The sequence below is a fragment of the Nannospalax galili genome, unplaced genomic scaffold (assembly GCF_000622305.1).
Source record: "Nannospalax galili isolate Female #2095 unplaced genomic scaffold, S.galili_v1.0 scaffold334, whole genome shotgun sequence".
NCBI classification, from domain to species: Eukaryota; Metazoa; Chordata; class Mammalia; order Rodentia; family Spalacidae; genus Nannospalax; species Nannospalax galili.
In genome coordinates this window covers 1,217,324-1,234,732 of record NW_008336888.1, presented here as the reverse complement: position 1 = coordinate 1,234,732, position 17,409 = coordinate 1,217,324, and the positions used below count along the sequence as shown (strand labels likewise).

Here is a 17,409-nt window from a genome sequence, read left to right as displayed (position 1 = left end):
GTTACTTTCAGCTATGGTGAGCCCCCACCTGGGTACCAGGATCCTAGAGTGCACCCCTTGGATCACACTTGCAACTGATTCAGCCCTAGGGCTCCAGCTTGGACAGCTGAGCCAGTCTGGGTTCTGGACTTTGCATCACCGCCTTCATAATTAATGTCTGAAATTGATGACAGCACCCTCCGGGAGGAGATGAGGAGGATGACCAATTCCTGCCAAAAGTCTATCCTTCAAAGGATGTTGCCTGAACAATTTTTTTCCAGTTTAATTGGATGAGATTGAATTCCTTTGAAACATAGATTTTTTTTATTAGATTTGAAAATAGTTCATAGCCATCAGCTTCCTATTACATGTAAATGGCTCAGCATCTGTAAGACTCATTTCACCCAGGAGATCTCAGACTCCTAATTACAAATCTCAGAATTCAAGGCCAATTGCTTTGCTTCCCTCTGCCACACAATGCTCTAGAGAGACCATGAGCACTCACTTCCATTCCCAGCTGCCTGCCATGATCTAGGACTGAGCGCAAGCATTAAGTCAGGGCTCTGACAGGCTGACCTCAGGAGTCCAGGGCTGGGCTCACAGCAAAGACAATGGAAAATGCTAAAGGAGGAGGAGGATGGAGAGAGGGGGCTGATGGGGACAGCAGCTCTTACGAACAAATTCCATTGTTTTGTTTTGTTTTTTTCTGGATCAAAAAGCAGGCACCTGGCCGAAGAGGAAACGGAGCCTTCAGCACTGAATAGACATGGATGAGTGTTAGAGGCTCTGGCGGGAGCCACAGCCTACTAAAGGAATGGGCCAATTTGGCGGTGGTTAAGCTGCTCTCTCAGCCTCCCTCCTCCCTTGATGATGATGTGTGTAGTGACTGTCTTGGAGGCATCTCTTCCTCAAGCGCCTTTCCAGCAGGGTGTGGAGGGAGTGGCACAGGTCGAGGAAATCTTAGAGGCTGGCAAGAGATGCAGAGTCTCCTACAAAGTGTCCACCAGTGGCCACATGCCTGATGTAGTTCCTGTTCTAATCCATGCAAACACACAGGAAACATGCAGTTAAAATGAGTATCTTCCTGGAACCAGACCTAATTATCTCCCTAAGAGCCCTCATCCACTAATATGAGTCCACCTGCAACTGATTTCCTACAGTGCAGTCAGCCCCTAAAACACTCATCCTTAGAAAAAGGTCAACAGCAAAGAGGGGAGTGGCCAGGCCACAGAGCTGGCCCTCCAACATACTGTAGGCATGTGTGGTCTAATGGAAAATATTCCACCTAATTGTCTTCACATTTTGAATACTCTCAATTCAGGTTCTCATTTAATGCTGGACTGTTGCAAGAGCTGGTATCCAGGATTGACAACAGGAATTATTTTTTGTAAGAGAGGCTCCGTTTCAAAATACAGGCTCAGCAGCCATCTGTCATGATGCAAGTTTTCATATTTATTAGAATGAATAGGGAACTTAATCTGTGCTACAAGCAGAATGAGACTTGTCTAGCTTCAGATCCATATACAGCCCACAGTGCTTTTCAGAAGAGGTACATGTTGCAAGCTTTGAAAATGAAGTCTTCTCAGGCAGAGCACTACAGCCAGGAAGTGGCAGAATCAGCACACAGGGGAACATCCCACTAAACATGGTGCATGCCTGTAATCCCACGCTGAGAGATGAGGTCTGCAAGTTTGAGCCCAGTGCAGGCTACATAGGCAGATTATGTCTTAAAACCAACCAAACAACAAAAAGGAAGGAAGGGAGGGGAAAAAGGGAGGTAGGGAGGGAGGCAGAGAGAAAGAAAAGAGAGAGGGGGGGGAGAGGGAGAGAGAGAGGGAGAGAGAGATTCTGAGATTCAGTGGGAGCTGAGGGAAGAGTAGCCTGAGGAGTGTGGGAGAGAGAGAGGGGGGGGCTGAATCACAAATCACAGAGCATGAGAAAGTGAAAGTGAAGATGAGATGCCAGGAGTGAGGAAAGGGAGGGAAACGGAGAGGGAGCCTGGCAGAGAGAAAGAAAAGAGAGAGAGAGGGAGCGAGGAAGGAAAGGGAGAGAGAGAGGGAGGGAGGGAGGATCAGTAACTCAAAGTCCCAGGGAATTCCATGAATAAGTCAGGAAACCACAAAAGGAATTCCAGTTACAGCTGTAATTTCTCCAGGATGATCTCGGAGAAATTTCTTTACTCATTCATTCATCTATTCAATAAGTCTGCACTGAACCCTCAGGAGCTGAACACTCTGAGCTATCAAGGATTCAACAGTAGAAAAAGGCAAGCACCCCATCCTTGTGGGTCTTCCACTCTGGTGTCCCTTGCAAACATTCAGGTTTGTCTATTTATTTACTTGCCGTTACTAGGGCTCAAGTCTAGAGTCTAGTATATAGTAGATGTCCTAGACTGATGGTTATGCCCCTCTGTGTGCCAGATGACTGGCATCTCTGTCACTTGGCATTTCTTACCAACTTCCTGCTGACTCTCTGTGCCCCTGAGTGCTGCTGTGATGACCCAGGGCATTAGTTTTCTTCTTCCTTCCTATCAAAGAGAACAGAACTGAGATTTGCTCAGTCTTAGCAGCTGTCAAGTGTCATATCTTGTAGCACTAAAAGAAACCAGCTCCTTTGATGTCCCATCTCTCGGCCCAGTCATTATTTCCCCCCTCAAGTTCCCATGAACACATTGTGGGGGCAGAAGCAGGAGGTGTGCACCCTCATTTCAAGTGGGGTGATCTTCAGCATAAATTGAATTGCTGATCACACCAAATGGCAAAACCCAGTCTATTCAGTCTCTAAAAACCATCCCCATACTAGGGTCTAGTGAACCAAAAGGTAAAATGAAGGGCAGAATAATGTTTATTAACACACATGCTGATTACAAACACAACTTGCTTAAGACTTGACAGGAATAGAAAACCAACCAGAGGAGCATTTGGTGGGATGGTCCAGTGTGACTTACTTCGGCAGGTTTTCTTGTCTGGATTCAGCAAGAAGCCTTTCAGGCAGCGACAGGAATAGGACTTCTTCGTGTTAACACACTCATGCTGACATCCATGGTTAGATGAAGCACAGTAGTCTATCTCTGGAAAGAAATCAAGATCACAGGACTCATGAGTAAAACAATACAGCTAGCACACAAAAAGATTTTCAGTCTGTGTTTTTCCTAAGTGTGCAAAATCCATGTCTTAGGAACTTAAGCTAGGAAGAGCTCTCTCCATGAAGCTCTTTCCATGTCAAGGGATATGCCCCCCCCATACCAAAGAATCCTTCTGACCTTTTTTTGTTGTTAAAATTTTTTTGATTTATTTATTTTTATTTTGTGTGTATGAGTGTTATGTCTCCATGTGTGTTAGTGTACCTGTGTTGTGCAATGCCCGCAAAGGACAGAAGAGGGTGTCGGATCCCCTGGAACTGGAGTTACAAACAGTTGTTAGCTGCCATGTGGATGTTGGGATTCAAACCCAGGTCTTCTGCAAGAACAGTCAGTGCTCTTAACTGCTGAGCCATCTTTCCAGCCCTCTTTTTGACATTTTAAAAAGTATTTCCAAAGGAATTTGTGAACATACTTTACTTAAACTGGTTCATGTAAGAGCCAGTAAAGTTAAAATTGGGTTGGGCTGGGGAAGTAGCTCAGTGGTAAAGAACTTATCTAGCATGCACAAGACCCTGGCTTCAATACACAGCACTTGGGCGCGGGGGAGTTAAATATTTTATGAGGTTGAGGATATGGCTCAGTGGATAAAGGGCTTGCTATGTAAACATTAAAGACCAGACACCAATATAAATGTTGGGGCAGTGGGGAGTGGCCCTCTGTAATCCCAGCACTCCGGAGTGAGCTACAGGTGATTCCCAGAGCAAGATGACTAGCTAGACTAGCTGAACTGGCAAGCTCTGGGGTCAAGACCTTACTTTGACATATAAATAAGGTGGAGAGGGATCAAGAAAGATGACTGATGTCAATCTCTGGCTTACACGTGCATATACACATATATGCATGCATACCCCCACACATCTATGTGCCCACACATATGGGAACACACGTACAAATGCAAAAGAATAAAATTGGATTTTGTTTGCTATATTATAGGCTGGGAAGAGATCTTAGGTGTTTTATGTAATTTGTGCAATTAAAGCGATTTAAGCCTTCCCAAAATCAAACCCTAAACTACTTGAACTCTTTAAACACCAAGCGAAACAATAATATATACAATCAGAAAATATAGGGTCTAGAAGGGAAAGGCCCAAAATTCTGACTTTAAAACTCCTCCCTCAGTATCTTGGTAGACTCCATGGAAATAATTTTCCCTGGGTGTTTATTTGTGTATGTGTGTGTACACTTGTGTGCACATGAATGTGGAGGCCAGAGGTCAATGCTGGATGTCTTCCTCCCTCCCTTTCCACCTTATCTGTTGAGACAGGAGCTCTCACTGAACCTGGAGCTCATCGATCTGGCTAGACTAGTAGACTAGCAAGTCTCAGGAATCCTTCTGTTTCTATTCCCCAATGCTGGGATTATAGGCACACACCACTGTGCCTGGCTGTTTACAGGGTGTGTGGGTGTGTTGGGGATCAAACTCAGCTCTTTATGATTGCATGACACTTTGCCAACTGAACTATCTCCCCATCCCCATAAATAGGATCTTTCATCTCAAGATCCAGTCAGAAAATGTGATCTCTAGGGAGTTTCTGAAATATTCATAAAGAAAAGGATTCGTGGAATTTGTTTTGAGGGAATTTTATTTGCATAAGCATTTTTAAATATGGAAAGAGACTGTTCTATTGACAGATCTGAGTGAAATATTTTGCTGTAGTGTGGAAATTCGGCACATTGTTTAAAATTGCTCCAAGTAAGTGACCACTGATGGGGTCTTAAAAGAAGTCTTTGTTTTGATGAGGCTTTTTATTGTTTTAACTATGTATATACTTTTCATAATGAAGAATATGGTATAAGTAAGGCTTTTCCTAGTCCAAACTACAGGAAACAAAATAAAAAGAAAACATAATATTCTTGAAAGGAAAAACAGCAAGAAGTTGCTAGTTCTTTCCAACATACAGTAATGGAAAATTTAAATATATACAAAAGTGGACAGAGAAATAGCCACATGTGTATCACCTGCCTATGGTGACTCTCCTTTCATCTGGACCACTCCCACCCCAGAAGATCCCATACTACTTTGAAGCAAAGCCCGGACATGAAAGGAATCTTTAAAAGACCAAGACTCTTTTAAAAATATACGTATATAACTGCAATCCCATAGTCATGTATAAATGCATTTACAAATCTTATCTGGAAACTCTTTCAAATTTACAAAAGGTTGCAAACATAGAAACAGTACAAAAAATATAGTACATCTACATAGTCTTTGCTCAGATTTACCTGCTGTTAACATTTCATCCCACTGACTGGTCATTTGAGTATCTTTCTAAACTACTTGTTAAAGGGTAATTTACATACCCATCAGTCCTTTCCCTTTGGATATGCTTCTTATATAACCATAGTATAGTTATAAACTTCTTAAATTTACATTGATACAGAACTTCTATTTAGGCATCCATTTGTTAGGCTATTCTAATCTTGCCAAGTGATCCAGTGATTTTATTCTGAAACAGGTATTGATATATAGCTCAGGCTGGCCTCAAATTCAAGATTCACCTGCCTCAGCTTCCTGAACACAGGGATTATAGGCATAATGATATTCCTCATGGTTATTTTCACCCTCCAGTACAGAATACAGGCTAGGGCTAGAGACAGTATTCAGTTTTCTGTCTGCTTAGACCTTGTTTAGTCTAGAACCATGCTGTTCAAAGTGGCTATTTAAATATAAAGTGATTAAAATGAAATAAAAATTCAGTTCTTTGGTTGTACTGGGTGCATCTCAAGGACTTACTAGTCACCCCTGGCTGCTGACTATTGTACTGTATGGTGCAAGTAGACTATACCACATCATTAGAGAGTGCTAGTGATGGACCATAACACTTCCACACTTCCACAGTCTCTCTTTGGGTTTTATGTTGATTTTTTTGCTCTTTTTTGAGACAAGGTCTCTCTGTAGCTCCAGCTGGCCTGGAACTCACTTGTAGACCAGGCTGGCCTTGAACTCACAGAGATCTGCCTGCCTCTGTCTTCAGAGTGCTGGGATTAAAGGCGTGCGCCACCATGCCTGGCTTCAAACTTTTTATTCTTGAACAGACTATAGTGGTTTGGGTCTTTTGCGGGATCTGTCCACATTGTATAAGTTACTGGCATGCATCTGTCCAGTATTTCTCTTTCAACCCTTGTAGCATCTATAGTCATATCCACCTTTTCATTCACAATATTGGTAATTTGTGTCTTTTTTCTTTTGGCTAGTCTGGGTAGAAGTTTATCAATTTTCTTGATCTTCCTTAAAAAAAAAAAAAGACTTCAATTTTACTAATTTGGTGTCACATTTCCATCTATTTAAATTTCAGCTCAGATCTTCACGACTGTCTTTCTTTTGAATGTTGAACATGTAAAAAGGTATTAACCTCGTTCTTTCATCTATTCATTCAGTAAATATTTTCCAAACATTCATCATGGGAGAGAGCAGGAAGTGAATCAGCAGTGAACTAAAAGGGCATAATCTCTTGCTTCACAAAGCATGTAGGACTTGTGATCTTTTATATTACATCTTACTCGTTAATCAAATAACACCAATAAACTTACATTTACAAATTGAACATACACCTCAATAATTTTATGAAAAGATAATAAAAACATAATAAATAAAACAATGAGAGAGAACTTCAAGAAAATGAGCAGTTTTAAAATACATTATCTCACCAAACTTAGGGCACATACGTGTAATCTCAGCACCCAGGAAGCTGAGGCAGGAGGATTATGAATTTAAGACAAACCTGAGCTACAAGGTGAGATCCTATCTCAAAACAAAACAACAATCAGTCAAAAAATGTGCCTCTTCAAACATGTATGGTAGAGCAGACATTTGGTACAAAGTTTGGAAGTTAACTTTTTTTTTGTCTTTTTGAGACATGGTCTCTTTATAGCCCCAGCTGTCCTGGAACTCGCTATGTAGTCCAGGCTGGCCTTGAACTCACAAAGATCTGCCTGCCTCTGCCTCCCAAGTGCTGGGATTAAAAGTTTACGCCACCACACCCGGCCCGTGGAAATTAATTTTTAACATGCCAACCTTTGAAAAAATACGGGAATTTATGCATAAGGGTAGTTACCACAACCCAACATGAGCAGTCAAGAAAATCTTTACTACCAGGCAGGGTAGTAAAAGCTTTAATCTCAGAGCTCAGGAGGCAAAGGTAGTCAGATCTCTGTGAGATTGAGGCAAGCCTGGTGTACATGGGAAGTTCCAGGTTAGCTAGGGCTACAGGGAGACCCTGTGTCAAAACAAACAAACAAACAAACAAAAAGGAAAACTTTTATTAAACAGATTATGAGATATTACAAAGACATTAAAATGTTTTATAACATGTAAATGACCTGAGCCATCTCTCCAGCCCCCTTTAAATTTTTTAAAGGTTGGAAGAAAACAAAACAAAACAAAACAAGCAAACAAACAAAAAAAACCAGCCGGGTATGGTGGTGCATGCTTTACTCCCAGCACTCGGGAGGCAGAGGCAGGCAGATCTCTGTGAGTTCAAGGCCAGCCTGGTCTACATAGCAAGTTCCAGGCCAGCTGGGGCTACTTGAGAGACCCGAAAAACCAAACCAAAAGTAAAGGTTGGAAGGATGTGATAGTTACCTCTGGCCAATGGATTATAGCTAATTTTATTTTAACTTTGTTTCTATAAGACGCCATTGTCTCTAATAAACCTGTATCTTTTAATAAAAATAAATACATACACTTATAAAACTAGTTGTATGGAAAATAACAAAAATAATATAGAAAAAAAGAAAAGTGCAGGAGGTTCCTAGAGATTTAGAAAGAAAATCAGTGAAAATGACTAAAGATAATACATATAGTCAAAGATGTCCCTATAAAAACACTAAGTGTGGCTAGAGAGATGGCCAGCAAGTAAGAGCAAATACTGATTTTGCAGAGGATCTGGGTTCAGTTCCCAGTACACGCACAGAGTGGCTCACAACCACCTGTAACTCCAGCTCTAGGGGATCTGACACCCTTGTGGGGATCTGCACTCTTGTGTATATACCCATGCACAGACACACATACATAATTAAAATATTAAAATCTAAAAAGGAAAAAAAAACCCACAAAGTGAGCTTGAGGTCTCTATCTAGGAGAGGAACTGTAAGCTCACAGGCATGACTGGAATTTAGGGGGGCTAGCAATCAAATGCATGTCTGTGAAGGTGCTCAGGTGCTCTACTGCTCATGCTTCTTTGCACGAAGCTTCTCTCAGCAAAGCTTCTCACTGTCCCAGTCCTCTGCTTCCAGGCCCCTTCAGTGTCGCTGGGCCTCACGGTTCCTGCTTATGGGCCTTTGTATTGGTGCCACACTCCCTGTGCCAACAGTGTCTTTCCTGTCTCATCTCTTTCCAGTCGTTGATCAAATGTCACTTTCTCTTTGAGACACGCAGACTTCTCTTATCCCAGCTCCACTGCAAAGTAGGCTCCATAAAGACAGAGATGTAAGCCCCGTGGTTACAACTGTATCTGGCACATAGCAGATCCTCAACAAATACTGCTGAATGGATAAGTTGTTGCGCTGCTACTCTTAGCAGAGTGTTTCTTTTTTTGGAGGGGGTGTTTAGCAGTGGAAACATTGTAGGCAAAGAACCAGCAAGGATCACTGAGAGCTCTTACTCTCTTCTTAAGACTTCCTCCTATCAAGCTACTTAAAAAAAAACTCTTTTTGAAAAGCTGGGCATAGCAGTGTGTGCCCATAATCCCTGTGCTGCAGCAGCAAAGACAGTAGATTCCTGGACCTTGCTGGACAGCCATCATAACTGAGCTGGAGAGCTCTAGGTTCAGTGAAAGGTCCTGTCTCAAAAAAAAAGATAAGGCTGGGTGTGGTGGTACTTGCCTTTAATCCCAGCACTCAGGGGGAAGAGGCAGATCTTTGTGGGATGGACGCCAGCCTGGTCTACATAGTAAGCCCAGGATAGCTGAGGTTACAGGGAGACCCTGTTTCAATCCCCCCGAGCCCCCCTGCCCCACGCTAATAATAAGATGGAAAGCAATTGAGGAAGACACCTGACATCAAGTTCTGGCCTCCATACATACACATATATACAAAACCTCCTTTGGGGCTGCACCATAGCACATACCTATAGTCCCAGCACTCAGGAGGCTCATGCAGGAATATTTTGAATTCAAGGCCAGATAGGCTAAAGAGTCTCAATCTTGTCTCAAAGTTCCTGCTTTGAGTCTCAATCTTTGTCTCAAAAAACAAAACCAGTCAGGTGTAGTGGCACACGCCTTTAATCCTAGCACTTGGGAGGCAGAGGCAAGTGGATCTCTGTGAGTTTGAGGACAGCCTGGTCTACATAACAAGTCCCAGGCCAGCCAGGGCTACATAGTGAGATACTATCTCAACACACACACACACACACACACACACACACACACACACACACACGGCAAAACCAATAAACCCCTCCCTTCCCTGTACAACTACAACAGTTCTTGGGAGGCTTCAAATTCAGTAGTCAACATCCATCTGCCACAGTTTACCTAGCTAGTCACAAACACAACCAATTATTCTCTTCCAGAACTCACATCTCCATCTGGCCCACCAGGTGTGGGGCTCCTGTTAGCAATAGCAGAATGTACATTAAAGTCTAGATACTTTATGTCTGGCTAGTCTACAAAATGAATTAAAATTATTCTGCTATCACTCATTTAAAAATTTTATTTATTTTTATTTTATGTGTATGCGTGTATTGCCTGCATGTAGGTAAGTGCAGTCATGTTGTGCAGTGCTTGCAGAGGTAGGAAAAGGTTGTCAGATCCCCTGGAACTGGAGTTATGGACAGTTGTTAGCTGCCATGTGGGTGCTGGGATTTGAACCCAGGTCTTCTGCAAGAACAACCAGTGCTCTTAATTGCTGAGCCATCTCTCCAGCCCCTATCACTCATTTTTAATGACCACAGAGGACGTGAGAAGCTCAGTTTGTTCCCTTGGTCCCTAAATGCAAGGAAGCAGATTATCAGCTCTCTCCACGGAATCACTGAGAGTCAGAACTGAACACATGGGAATGAACTGGCACAGAGAATAGCGAATGTCCTATCCATGGAGGTATTCAGGTGCATGCTGGACAAGGGCACGGTGAGGGTACTGTGAGTGGGTAGGTGGGAAAGAACTAGGTTGAACTTTAAGGACCTTCTAACTGAGATTCCTGGCTTCATACACAGTAAGGGGCACACTAAAGGCTGTAAGAAAGTGGTAGGTCTCAGCACATGAACTATGTCCTGGCAGGATGCCTATGAAAGTCAGATAATATCAACAATAGCTCTGGCATCCACTGTTGCTGTCTCTCATCAACAAGGCATCATATGATAAAGTATTAGACTTGAAACCCACGGTCTCCAGAGCAGCAAAAAAAAATTTGATGTTAGAAGTGTTTCTCTTTCTTCCTTCTAGGATGTGCTCAGTTGATTTTGGAAGGAATTGTTCTAAAAATGAGATGTTTTTGTTTTTGTTTTTCTTACTTGATCTTAGCTAAAAGAAGCAATTGTTTTTCTGTCTGGAGTCATGGAATTCTCTATGTAGACCAGGATGGCCTCAGACTTGCAGTGATGCCCTGCCTCTTCCTCTAAGGTGCTGGCATTCAGGTGTGTGCCACCACACCCAGGCTTGGGGATGCTTCTTCTTCTTCTTTTTTTTTTTTTTTTTTTTTTTTTTTTTTTTTTTCAGTTTATTTTTTAAAAAGACAGGGTCTCCCTGTAGCCTCACCTGGCCTGGAACTCACTATTTTGACTAGGCTGACCTCGATCTCACTGAGATCCACCTGCCTCTGCCTCCTGAGTGCTAGGATTAAAGGTGTATGCAACAATGCCCAGCTGGGGATGCATTTTGAATACTACTAATCTATTTTTAGTTATATTATTTGTCCAGGAACACAGAGCTCCTTAATTACTCACATTTTGACCTAACCATAAATTAATCATGATTGGTATATTGACTAGAATAACTTAAAATTTTTTATTTATTATTTTTATTTTATGTGTATGAGTGTATTGCTTGCATGTATGTGAGTGCACCCATGTCGTGCAATGCCGCGGAGGTCAGAAGAGGGCATCAGATTCCCCTGGAACTGTAGGTAAGGATGGTTCATAGCCGCCCTGTGGGTGCTGGGAATCGAACCCAAGCCCTCTGCAAGAGCAGTCAGTGCTCTTAACCACTGCGCCATCTTATAGACAATAATTGTAAAGTTACTGATTGGATTAGGTTTCAAGTATACTTTTGGTGAAAACTAGAGCCTGAGGGGCTGGAAAAATGGCTTAGTGGTTAAGAGCATGTGCTGCTCTTGCAGAAAACCCAAGTTCAGTTCCCAGCACTCATGTTGGGTGGCTCCCAACTGCCTATAACTCCAGGTCCAGGGAACCCAATACCCTCTTTTGGACTCCTCAGGCTCCTGCACTCACATGTGTACAGACCCACACACAAACACACATGTATACACCTAATTTAAAAAACAGAGATTGGCTATAAGGAGCTGAATTTTTATTTTGTTATGTTTTGGAAGTGCATAAGAAGTAGAAAATATTTTTAAGGGCTTTCAACAACAGGGCAGTGGCCAGTTGGTCTTGATGAGAGGCTGTGATGCCCCATAGTTTTCTCACAGAGTAGCTGCCTCACTGCCAGATCTCCTCCACCCTGTGTTTCTGCCCTTGCTGCCGGCTGGTTCTCAGTTCTTGCTCTTGTCTTGCTATAGACCCAGACACTCCAGTGTTGCAGTTTGGGGAAATGAGCTTTCTTTTTGAATATTTTATTTATTATTTTTTATTTTATGTGTATGAGTATATTGCCTACATGTATGTATGTACACCCATGTTGTGCAATGCCTACAGAGGTCAGAAGAGGGCATCGTATTCCCCTGGAACTGTAGTTACAGATGGTTGTTAGCTGCCATGTGGGTGCTGGGAATCAAATCCAGGTCCTCTGCAAAAGCAGCTGTTGTTCTAAACTGCTGACCCATCTCTCCAGCTCCTGTTCCGCTTTCTAAGTACTCAGAGCATCTCTCTTCTATAGCCAGGCTTTTTCCACCTGGATCCTGAACATCCCCAAGGGAAGGCAGCCCTTCCAGGAGGCAGTTCACCCTAGTGCTGCTGACCCAGGCCCATCAGCTTTCCCAGCATTCTTCTCTGCCCACGCACTGTGGTTGGCCAGCTTCAAGGTCTTGCTTCTAACATGGCCTGAAGATAGCTGAGCTGCTGGCGCCAAGCCTAGCTAGTGAGACCTCCCAGCTGGATGAGCCCAGTCCTTACTCCCAGCCAAACCTCTCCCAGGCCCCTACACTGCATTTTCAACTTCATGGTCCTTCTGTAGGGCTCAGCCCTCCTCCTTGTCTGTACCTACTCTCAGGTTTGGAATTCCTGAGATCCCAAGGGATTCAGTTAAAAAGGGATCATGCGGAGCCACAGTGTGGGGAGATGGTGCTGCTCTGGGAACTGGGGTAGGAGCAGGAGTCAGGATTCCTCCACAGGGGAAGTTCTGAGATAGATAGCTCAGTTTGTCTCCATTCCTCTGTCCAGCAAGGCAGTGTTTCCATCTGTCCTAGTCCAGCTTGTCTCCTTCCCTTTAACCCCAGCTGTGCATCGTGTCTGCATCATACTGTGGGTCCTGGGTCACATAACTCGGTATTGTGACTGAACTGCTCTATGTGGGACGGACTTGTGTTCCCACTAACTTTAAACGGAAATCTTGAATTTTTTGTGAACTTTTAAGCTTAGCCTAGGCATATGGTATATGCTCAGGAAAAATTCCTTGAGGCTATTATCATCTTATTGTTTGTTTGTGCATACAGGTGTATGTGCACGTGTATATACATGTGTGGAGGTGAGGTCAACCCTGGGTATCTTCTTCAATTGCTCTCCATTACATCCTTTTGAGACAGGGTCTTGCACTGAACCTGGAGTTCATTTGACTAGACTGGATGTCCAGCTAGCCCCCCAGGGCTTCTCCTGGCTCCACCTCCCCAGAGCATAGCATTTTACAAGAGTGCTAGAGGTATAAACTATGGTCCTTGTTTGCATGGCAAACATTTTACCAACTGAGTATCACTCTTTGTTACAGTTGAGGAAACTGAAGCATAAAACAACAAGATCAACCAGGAGCACAGGGCCCCCCTTTGATGAGGACTGATGACTCATCAGCCCAGCAGCCACAGCTCCCAGCCACAATGACGGCCTGACTGCTGTTTCATAGTTCAGAACATACAGAAGGGAGGGGAGATCGGGAGACAGCAGTCCACTCATCTGCTCATCCACACTCATTTTCTCCATAAGCTAAACAAACAACCATACAGTGGCTGTGTACTGGGCATGCAAGTTTAAACTCCCTTGGCCCATATCTTGGCTTTTCTTTCCTTCTCCTGGCACCTCCATCTCACCCTGCTTTGCCTGGTGAAGGACAGCTCCTGTAAGCCCCAGGCAAGTTCTTTTCCCATCCAGGAAGAACCTTGCCTCCTTCATTCTACTGGCTCATGGTTAGGGCTCCAGAAATATGTTTTTGATGTGCCTTGTCTCCAGCTCTGGTGTTTTAAGCTGCTGATATTAAGGGACTGAAGAAGAGAAGATAAAATTACATTAAGGAATCTTGGAGGGATACTTTTTAAAAAACATGTAGTTACATTCTGCTTTGCGTAATGGATATATCTTGGAAAGGCAGAAGATATACAAACTTTTTATGAATTAGAATCCTATTTTCTCATTGCTATACATTGCAGAGATGCCCTATTTTATTCTAAATTGCTATTAAACCTCATCTTTAAAAAAATCCTTGAGCTTTGATATTTTAAAAGCAGGTTTCTCTCAAGTGACCCCCCAACACACACATACACACATCATATGATACTATTTCACCCACAGAAACCCTAAAGTGCTCCCCTAATCTTTATATTTAAAAGAACATTTCTGACATCCTTTTGTAAAGCTGGTGACCACCCTTCAATTTATACATTTTCTGTCCCAATTTTGAGAGTTAAAATTAATTCTGATTTTCATGCATATAGTTAAAATCAAATAGAACATATCTGTTCAAAGAAAACTTGATCAGTTCTCAGTAAACTGCTATCCACCTATCCCTACCCTACTCCGAAGAAACCACATTCAGTTCTTTTTGGCTCAGTGATTTTCTGATCCTTGTGTGGAGTCAGCACTGAGCCCACAAGCCACAATGTTTCAATGAAATTATTCTTCAAGCCCTGCTATAATGATAGACACAGTCAGGCTGAGGCAGCACTCAGGACGCTGGTCTGATTGTTAGCATGCTCAGCAGATCTTGGAAGCACACTCCTGCATGTGGTTTCCAACAAAAGATGCCTTCACGAAGGATTCTGAATAGAGATATTGAGATCAAGTAGGCCACAGTCGTAAGACAATTTAGAAAGGCCTGACAGAGGGGGAATAGAGGCAGAGGGTATTGCAACCCCATGACTTAATATATGCTAATCTATGCATGAGAGATTTCTATGGCCACAGTGACCATGGCAATAGCACTGAACATGTATGTGTACGTGTGTGTGTGTGTGTGTGTGTGTGTGTATGTATGACTTACTTGTGCATGTCTTCTTATCTGGATTAAGAGCAAATCCTTCATGACACCGGCACAAGTAGGAACTGTCAACATTTACACACTCGTGTTCACATCCATGGTCTTCTGAAGCACAGTAGTCCACAGCTGCAGAAAATAACACACATTCAGAGTTTAATTAAAAATACAGAGAAAGATATGGTAGAATGGAAGAATATTTGTGACAATTAGAAGTTAGAATTAATATTGTTCTCTCCCTAAAGAGCATGGATAAACACATATCCAAGCTCTCTGCCCCTCAGAAAAATCAATAGTCTAGATCAGTCAATTCATGCCAGAAGATAAACTAAAGAATATATGAACAATTATATTTAAGTCAGAGAAGTACAGATCAAAATGATCACAAGACACAATTATACCTATTCAAATGGCAAAACTAAAAATAAGATAAAACCTAATGGTGTCTAGGGGTGGAGCTCAGTGGTAGAGCACCTGCCTCCTGTGTAAAAGGCCCTAAGATCAACCCCCAACACCATAAAAAAAAAAAAGAAAACCCAAAGCAGAAAGACATCAAGGATGCAGTGCTGTTATATATGAAGAGGAGAGCATCACAGACAGACAAAATCCTTTTGGAAGGCAATTTGACAATTGTACCTGTACAACTGTAAATCTGATCCAAGGAAATAACTAAAAAGGAGAGAATTTATGTATATGTATTAAGCTATTTATAGTAGCACTGTTTACAGTGACCGAAAAATGTCTAGAAAATAATTTGAACTTATAATAAGATTGTCTAGTAATTCAAAAGAAAATACAGGGGCTGGAGAGATGGCTCCGTGGTTAAGAACACTGGTTGTTCTTAAAGAAGACCCGGGTTCAAATCACAGCACCCACATGGCAGCTAACAACTGTCCATAACTCCAGTTCCAGGGGATCCAACAGCCTCTTCTGACCTCCGCAGGCACTGCACAACATGCGTGCTTACCTACATGCAGGCAATACATGCAAACATATACAATAAAGATAATAAGAAAAGAAAATACACTGGTGTATATTTCATTAATTTCACAAATGATTCACTATGGGTCAGTTCTTGTTTTAGAAGCAAGGAGAAAAGTAAGTAACAAATGAGATCCACATTCTTTATTTTTGTATTTTTTATTTTATGTGTATGAGTGTATTACCTTCATGTGTGTAGGTGCACCTGTGTCATGCAGTGGCGTGGAGGTCAGAAGAGGGCATTGGAGCCCCTGGAACTGGAATTATGAATGGATGTTAGCTGCCATCTGGGTGCTGGGAATTGAACCCAGGTCTTCTGCAAGGGCAGCCAGTGCTCTTAACTGCTAAGTCATCTCTCCAGCTCCGAGACCCATATTCTAGCCCCAAGGTGATAATATTTGGATGGTAGTGATGGTAGGAACAGACAAAAGTCAATAAATAACACAATCCACTAGAAGATGGAGAATGTTCTGGAGAAAAATAAAACAATGAAGAGGGACAGGGATTGTGGGTGAAGGGAGGCTGGAGGTGGTCAGAAAGGCTACTGCAAGAACGAGGCAGTTGGACAGTGCTATGAGGCACCAGGCACAAGGACATCTGGGAGTGAGCATCCCAGGCAAAGAGGCTAAGTGCCAAAGGTCAGGAGGCGGGAGCATGTCTGCCAGGGCAGAGCAGGGAAGGGGTGGAGACAAAAGTGGTATGTTCAGGAGAGACCTATGGGCTCCAAGGGCTTATCATAAAATACATCTCAGGCCTGGTATCCAGCTTTATTTGGAAGCAGTCTTTTTAGAGGTTGTCAGGCTAAGATGACATCATTAGGGTTAGCTCTAATCAAGGATGACTGATGCCTTCTTTTATAGGAGGAATGGCTGGGGAGATGGCTCAGCGGGTAAAAGTTCCTGCTGTGCAAGCCTGATGAACAGAGTTCTATCCCTAGAACCCACATAAAAAGGCAGATGCAGTGGCTTGCATCTGTAATCCCAGTACCCCTATGGTGAGATGGGAGGTGGAGACAGAGCATGGCCAGGAGGCTTGTGGGCAAGCTAACCTGGAGTATGCTGTGCAACAGCAGACCCTGAGGGAGATCCTGCCTTAGCAAGGCAGAAGGTGAGATCCAATTCCCAATAATTATTTTTAAAAAGAAGAGAGCACCACACGAAGATAGATGTAGAAATTGCAGTGATGCAGCTTTAAGTCAAGGATGCCAAGATGAATGGCCACCATGAGAACCTAGGAAGAGGCCAGCAAGACCGCTGTGCACATTTCAGAGTTAGTGTGACCCTATTGGGACCTTGGGTGCACATTACTATTTCCCTGTACTGTGAGACATCGCTGTTGCTTTGAATTCCCTAGTTTGCAGTGCTACGATAGATAGCCCTAGGAAACAAATCCCTTGGTGTATGTTAAAGGCAGGGCCAATGGGATTCCTGCTGGATTAGAGATAAATCCAGAGAAAAATAGGAATCAAGGCTGATTCCAGGAATTTTGGACAGAACAACTGAAAGGATGCTACGGTGACCTGAGATGGAGATGCTACAGGGATTGTGGGAGAAGACTGAGTTCCATTTGGAGTATCAGGAAAGCATGGACATTACAGTTATGATGGCCTAATTGTAAACAGGAAAACCAAATCTGGTGAGAAAAGTAAATCTCAGCAGGCAAGATGGCTCAGTGAGTAAAGAGGCTTGCAATGTAAGCCTGGCGACCTAAGTTTGATTCTTAGAACCAATGTAAAGGTGGAAGGAACAATAACACTTTTTAAAGTAGATCTCAATACAGTATATGCACAGCAAT

General features: G+C 42.9%; 1 protein-coding gene across 6 annotated transcripts in view; it reads right to left on the bottom strand.

The window, feature by feature from the left end:
* Positions 1 to 17,409, bottom strand: part of Matn2 (matrilin 2) — a 193,950-nt gene that overhangs the window by 44,859 nt on the left and 131,682 nt on the right. For all 6 annotated transcript variants that reach the window (XM_008831538.3, XM_008831539.3, XM_017797745.2 and 3 more), the window contains 2 exons: positions 14,641 to 14,763; positions 2,927 to 3,049 (listed from right to left, as the gene is read on the bottom strand). In XM_008831538.3, the coding sequence (XP_008829760.1) occupies positions 2,927 to 3,049; positions 14,641 to 14,763 (246 nt within the window). The remainder of the gene's footprint in view (positions 1 to 2,926; positions 3,050 to 14,640; positions 14,764 to 17,409) is intronic.